General features: G+C 30.9%; 1 protein-coding gene across 1 annotated transcript; it reads right to left on the bottom strand.

Annotated features, from left to right (window-relative positions):
* Positions 1-692: 692 nt before the first annotated feature.
* LOC114385106 (1-aminocyclopropane-1-carboxylate oxidase-like) lies at positions 693-2,639 on the bottom strand. Its single transcript, XM_028345081.1, has 4 exons — positions 2,456-2,639; positions 2,099-2,325; positions 1,393-1,726; positions 693-1,140 (listed from the first exon to the last, which is right to left on the bottom strand). Exons 1-4 carry the CDS (start codon positions 2,558-2,560, stop codon positions 859-861), a joined length of 948 nt encoding a protein of 315 aa, XP_028200882.1. The 5' UTR covers positions 2,561-2,639; the 3' UTR covers positions 693-858.
* Between the last annotated feature and the right edge of the window lie 4,923 nt (positions 2,640-7,562).

Below are 7,562 nucleotides of genomic sequence, written 5' to 3'. Positions count from 1 at the left end.
CAATTTGTAGACTTCTAGTCTCTTCTTTAAATTTATTACATGTTCAGGATTATTATCGTCTTAACGATTTTTACATACGTAATCGAGTTTTATTATCTTTTTATAAATTAAAAATCTCAGTTACATGTTCACTAAATACTGGGATATCGCTTTCAAGCATGTACTTATGGAGTCATTACCATATTTCCTTTCTGGGGTAATTGTTATTCAGTTGGCTTCTTTGTCGACCCGTTGTTAAAAATACAAAAGTTTTAATTAGAAAATAACGTCACAACCACCTATTTTTGTACTATTCAAACTAAATATGCTTCCTTGGAATTGAATATCTTCATTTCGTTGCTTCCACATATTCCTTTGGCCTAGTAAGTGTGTTTGACTTGCATCGTCTTCCCCAAGCACCATCATTAATATTCTCATTCTCGTGTGTTCTACATCATTGGTGGTCCAAAACCCAACTAGCCAATTTGAAACTCATATGAAGCCAAAAGCAAGAAAGAGGAAAAGAAAATAATGCATATAGAGCCAAAAGGCTAATCATAGGTTTTGCTAGTTAAATTTTTGTTGACCATAAATCACTTCAACTATGCGTGAATGTTGGGCAAAATTGATTTTAAATTTAAGTGAGTGATGTTTAGATGCTTTTTATTTTAAAGTAATAAAATTAATGACTTAAAACTATTTCTAGCTCACTATTCATTCTAAACTCAAAATTAATTTCTTAATAGAATGGATGTGAAATCAAATAGACACATAACAAATATAATAGTAGTAATGCTATTATATTCTTTTACTAAACACATGCGCATCAGGTACTTGTTACACTCCTCCCAAAGCAAACATGGTGTATAGTAAAAATATTTAAACAGTTGCAATTGGACCAAAATTTGATGCTTTAAAGGCTTCAAATCTTGGCTCCTTGGCCTGGAACTTCAACTTAGCATAGAGCTTCATGTAGTCTTCAAACACAAATTTAGGGTAGAGCTGGCTTTTCTCCTCTGCCTCTTTCTCCAACAATTCTGGAGCAGGGTAGATGACAGCATCACTGCCAGGGTTATAGAATGAGGCTATGGACATTCTGGTCCCATCAGTTTGTGCTATCACACGGTGCTCCACACTCCTGTACTTACCATTGGTGATAACCTGTTTTCCCACCCAGTAGTGTTTGATATGAGTAATTTTGTTGCATCTAAATTGTTTGTAGAAATGTCTACCGAGCAATATATATTAAAATCGACCAATTAAAAATAATCTTAGCTATCGTTTTTAAAGCGATTATTACAAGAGTTAATAGTTTTTGAATATATGATAATTTATGATTGAATGATAATAAAGAACTTTTATATTATAGTCTAATTAAATTCATATATTAAAAATAATAGGAAATAAATTTACCTCAAGCTGATCACCAATGTTAACAACAATGGAGTGGCGCATTGGGGGCACATCAACCCACTGGCCATCTTTGAGAAGCTGTAGGCCACTGACCTTGTCATCCTGGAAGAGAAGGACAATCCCACCGGCATCGGTGTGTGGACGAAGACCCTTCACTAGGTCTGGGTTGGGGCATGGAGGGTAGTTGGCAACCTTGGTGCCAAAAGTTGGTCCTCTTGATCCATAGAAAGCCTTCTTGAGGTACCCTTTCTCTAGGCCAAGATTCTCACACAACAAGTCCAACAGCTGCTCTGCTAGTTTCTCTAACCTCAAAGCAAAATCCTTCATCACCTTCCTGCACCATTACCTCATGTTAGAATCTTGTAAAAGAGATACACACAGCTGCAGTTTCAATTCTGAAATGCACAGTCGTATCTTGTATTTTATTTTTTGGTTTTGAACTCATTATTTGGTGAAGTACTTGTAGATACTCTAAAAGAAATAATGAAGCAGAAGTAATAATATATATATATATATATATATATAGCAATGTTCAATCTTAAGGACTTCTGCTCTTATCCATTTTGTCAAGTCAAAATCAAGGGGCAAATTCTGTGTCAGTTATTTGGGACTTTGTGCTAATTAACTTGTATTTGAAAAATACAGCATGTCATCCACATCACATGCAATATTGTGTAATGTTATAAATGTTTTGTTTTATTGTAACCTGTACTCATCAATGAGATCAGGGATCTCTGAGATGTTTGATTCAGGGAGGTGACGCAAGTGGAAGGTGCTCTCCCAATCCATGTCCTTGACCTCAGTTTGGACAGCATCTAGACCTTTGCTTGCCATAAATTCCTTGAACCTCTCTTCCATGCATTTCCTGTAGTGCTCTTTGGTCAACCTCTCCACAGTGTCCAATAAGTCATGGGGTATGCCATGATTCACCAGCTATTAGAATTTTGAAAGCAATCAAACAGTAAGAAGAGACATTATTAAGTACCAAGAAAAATCACAAGGACGACATGTATTTGGTGGGCAATGTAGAAATGAATGAGGTAAGAAAAGGTTCTTGAGATACCTCAAAGAATCCCCAGTTTTCACAAGCATCCTTTATTTTCTCCATGGTGTCGTTTCTCTCCTCACCATTGAGCTTCTCCAAGTTGATCACTGGGAAGTTAGTCATCTTTTGAACTCAAAACTCAGCTCTTTTTTCTATCTGCCTCTTTCTCTATTGCAGTATTGCTCTGTGCAGATTAGAGTTTGCTAGGGTGGTATTTATAGACCATGAGAATATACGACCAACCACAAAAAAAGAAAATAAGAAAAATCTCGCTTAATAATAAAAAGAATTTGTAGTAATTTGCTTTCTATTAACCCTTGTTTTTAATCTATGATTTTTAGCCTATAGCACAATACGAATCACATAGCCAACGTTTTCTTTTTGGTTCCGTAGTTGAATTGTCTTGCCACTTTGGTATGATAGGTTGGACCCACTTGGTGGCATGGCTGATTTGACCTCTTGACAATTTGAGCAGGACTATACAAACTGCCACCACCTCCTATCAATTCTCAAATATTTTACTTCGATATAAACGTGATTTCTAGGAAGGAGCTTAGCCACAGGAGTTCCAAGATTATGGTATCCACGTTTTGGAATAAGTTTGGAGGATGAATTTGTATTCTTCTCCACTTGATTAATTACTTGCATATTTCCTAATTAGGAGTTGCTTGAGCCCCAAAAATTGGTCAGATATGGAATAGTTACTAAGGGTGTTGTGTATGCAAATATTTGGTTAATATTTCATCTAGATTAGAAATTTCTAAATTTTAGAGGCTCACGAAATATAAAATGTTTTGGCGTCCATTTTACTCAATCAAGCAAATTCATTCTTGATCATGGTGCATATGTAACAAAAAGAAAAAGAAGAAAAAGAAACACAAAAGTTGTGGTCCTTCAATTCTTAAGAGCTTCCGTGTCATTCCTATCCATGTGATTCAGTCATATGTTAAAACATCTTTTTTCATTTGATGTTGGAATCTTAAGGTAACTTTATTTATTTCCTCCTACGGTTTCATGAGAAGTAAAAATGGATGAGGAGATAAAACAGTATATAAGTAGCATTTTAGTTTGGTCACTTAGAGTAATAGATGAGGATAATCTTTTAAATATGAATTTTGTTGAATTATTAAAATCTGTAATGCGTGCAGAAAGTTGTCGCTTAAGAGCTTGAGTCCTGAATCACTTACCGCTTTCGTTGAGCAATTAAATATCAAGAAAGTTGAAATAATATGAATAACTAATTGGAACGGTTAATGATTCTGAATCAGAGCACGGACATTAATTGATCAAATGATTTTTTGAGGGTTTATAAGTATCAATTAATTTTATATGCATGAAATCATTTTTCTTTATTATTCAATTACACTTTTAATTCCTTTAATTTGAATTGCGTGTGTTTTATAATTAGTCTTTCAAGTTTTTTGTGCGTGCTCATTAAATTATTCAAATTTTAAAATTAAATAAAATTGGTACTGTTATTTGTTTTTGGCTAAAATACATTTTTAGTTTTTTTTGTTTTTTTATTACATTCAGTTTGACCCCTTATCTTTTTAAAAAGTTTAATTTAATCTTTTAAAAACTTAATAACAGAAATAAGTCTATTTTCACTTAAAGAATAGAGCTAAGAAAGTAATTTTTTAACTGATTTTAACATTGAGAATTTATCAAATATAATATATATTGTACGTTTAAGTTAAAGAGCGGGTGATGCTTGGTGAAGTCTAACCTCCTGCAATACCATTATCATTTGAAAAACTCTTGTTTATAGCTTTGTTTTAACTACAAAATCACAAAAAGAGTATTTTAACTAACATCACCTTCACATTGTTTGGTTGCATTTATATTATTAAGCCAAATAGCTAGGTAACAGAGACTAAATATAATTAATTTTAAAAGTAAAAGGACTTTATTAACTCAATATATTTTTTTTTTGAAGAAACAAAATCATAGCTTTACATATATAATTAAGACAGTGTTGAAAATAGTCTAGGAACAATTTTTCCGTCCAAATTGAGAGTATTATTGTAAATAATTTAAGAATTTTTCACACATTTTTTCCATTTAATGGTAATAATAAGTTTTTACTTTTACCAAAGCCTATGTATAATTGAAGATTCTCCTAATGGAAGGTTCATCCTATTCAAAACATGTAACATGGTATTAAATCAAATAGTAGTATTAAATTAAAATGTTTGTGTGAAAAGAATTAAATATATGAAGCATTTAAGTATATTAAATTTACCTTACAGGTGTTAAAATAGTTTTCAATGCAAGTATGTCTTTTGGGGATCTCACCCTAATGTGTGTGTCTTTACTTTGCACAAAATGGCAGCAAAGTTACTGGTGGCTGTTGGTAATGTTCAATTGACGCTGCATGCAAAAGAACAACCCTTATTTACAGTTGGTCATGCATTGGCGTTGTGATCAACCCTAAAATTTCTTATAGCTAAAAATACTTATCAAACATACCCTTTATGACAAAGCCTCCTATTCATTTTCATTTGCAAAATTTCAAAAAGCCCTTTGGACTAGGGAGTTTATCCCCGTGGGCTGGATGTCCAGCTAGGTGCCATAAATACACGCCAACAATTAATTTGATAGATACATAATACTTTTTTTATATAAGAAATTTGATACATTCACAATAAGGCATCCTTGCGTTCAACTATTTATTAATTGTCTATTGTTGACAACCCAAAATCAGTGTGGACTAAAAATATCTGAGTAGAACGATGACTCGTTGTGTTTATTGATTGCTTCGATATCAATCATATCATTTGAAAAAATTAACTTCAAGATTGCTTTCTCTTTAGATGGATGACAAGATGCTATCAGCGATTCAACATGAAAGATATCGTTTAGCCATGCGTTCAGGAAAAAGAAAGCAGTTTTTGTCTCTCTTTTAAACGTTTGCGCTAATTTCACTCCATTCTTTGATTTAGTAATGATTGTTTTTCACTGTTTTGATTACAATGATTTAAGAATGATACGCTATCAATTAAACAAAGAATTGAAGTATCAAAGTTTTTTTAAATGAACCATAAAGGTCAGATAGAAAACTATTCTAATCTTTAATGTAAACTAGCCGCCATTAAAGCCTTTATTTTTTTCTTTATTTCTCTTTCCATTCTCCTTTTGACGTGGCTGCTCTAAGTGTTAGATTTAGAACAATGCTACATCCGAAAGTTGCTTGTGATGGTTTGCTGTTTGCATGCAATTTGTGCTTGTTTCTTTATATATCGAAACTAATACAAGCCCTTGAACGAAAATCGACTTTCTAGCTTCCTTGATTAAATTGTTTTACTCCGTTTTATGCTTCTACGTTAATTAAGTTGGAAACGTGAACATCTTTGTTACTAGCTTGTTCATTATGCGTGCTTATAAATTTGCTCAATATATAAATTTTTATCAAATGTTTCATGATGGAAAATAAAATAATTATGTTTTGATGACTTGTAGTAGAGTGGTTGATTCATTCCCTACCTTGATGTTGGAACCGGACGATGAACCAAAATTTTAATATAAAAAAAATAGTCATACCTAATATTTATTTTTTAAAGAAAACATTGTAAAAATCCTTCAAAACTAGATTTTATATTTGAAAGTCGATTATATGTAGGAATTATATTAACACCGAAATAAAGACCGTACGTTATCTTTAAATAGATATACAAAAACTAAGATAAATTTAAACGTATATTTATTTTTTTTAAAATAGAAAAGAATAATATGCATTTAGAATGAAAAATAAATGATGGAATTTAATGTTTCAAAAATGGGTTAGGACGGTCGGTCTGACACTGAATCAACCTAATCTATCACAAATCAGATTATACCAAATTGATTAAAATAACTGACTTAAAAATATAACAAAATACAACTTAATTTTAATAGTTTAAAGTTTAAATGGGTTTGACCTGTTACCTCATGTTTAGTGTGCGATATAATTTTTCTAAAATAAGAATCGTCCCGTTTTGGGAATAAATAAGAAAATACCTTTTACAAATATTGTATATATAGTACCCTCACCTCTCTAATGAAAATCTTAATTAGTAACGAAAATTTTTAAAAAATAAATTTTAACTGACTTCTGATTTATTAGTAGCAAATTAGTCCTTATTGTGTAAATCAATTTTCGACATATGATGTGTTAATAGGCCTTATTCAACAAGCGTGACACTCGTTGCCTTTAACGTATGATTCATTAATTAACTAGAGTATATTTTGAAAGTTTGTGTCCATCAAAATCAATGGAAACCAAAATTCCTAAACACACTGGTTAGTATATTTCGGTTGTGAAACACATGAATCAAATTAGATACTCAGACGAATAATTTCTGCTTTTGTTTCTTTCGGTTAAGAAGAGAGGCAGGTGCATGAATGGCTACAATTTCTTTCCCCCTTATCTTGATCATAAAATATTTAAATGTATGCGTTTTGCCTTTGTCTCGTGTTAAATTTACGTATGGCTGACATTTTTTGCTTCCGAAAGATGGATAAGTATTTCTACGTACATAGTATTAGAAAAGCCAAACATTTAGTTGGTGAAAATGTTGATAATTAGGGTCTATTAGTTCTCATCAGTTTTTTTTAATTACTAATAAAATTAAAAAAAATAAGTTTTAATTACTTTTTTCCCTCTTATTTATTTTTCAGGATCATTTTGATCCTATTATTATTTAAAGCTTCAATTATATCCCGTGTTTTTTAAGAGAAAAATATTCCGTGTTTTTTAAAAAATGGTTTAGTTGAGTTCTTTGATATATTATTTTTAAAAGATTTAATTAATTTTTTTATTATTTAAAATAGACTCAATTGATCTCATTTTATAAAACAATAAGAGACCTAATTGAACATTTTTAAAATTACAGTATCTAATTGAACTTTAATTAATAACAAAATCAAATTGAACCTAAAAATAAATTATATGATAACAAAAGTAATTAAACAAAAACGTATATACCAACGATTGCTACTTACAAATTATTGTTATTTTTATATAATTATAAAGTTTAACCTAAGACCTCAACTAAACTCCTCACAACTAGATCAACCTTAATGATTTTTTTTTATGTAAATCATAATTAACAAATGTGACTTGATAATAATAAAAATTAAAAAGTAA

Source organism: Glycine soja, chromosome 14 (genome assembly GCF_004193775.1).
Source record: "Glycine soja cultivar W05 chromosome 14, ASM419377v2, whole genome shotgun sequence".
Lineage (NCBI taxonomy): Eukaryota > Viridiplantae > Streptophyta > Magnoliopsida > Fabales > Fabaceae > Glycine > Glycine soja.
The sequence above is the reverse complement of the archived record's forward strand: the minus strand, read 5'-3'. Positions and strand labels throughout refer to the sequence as shown.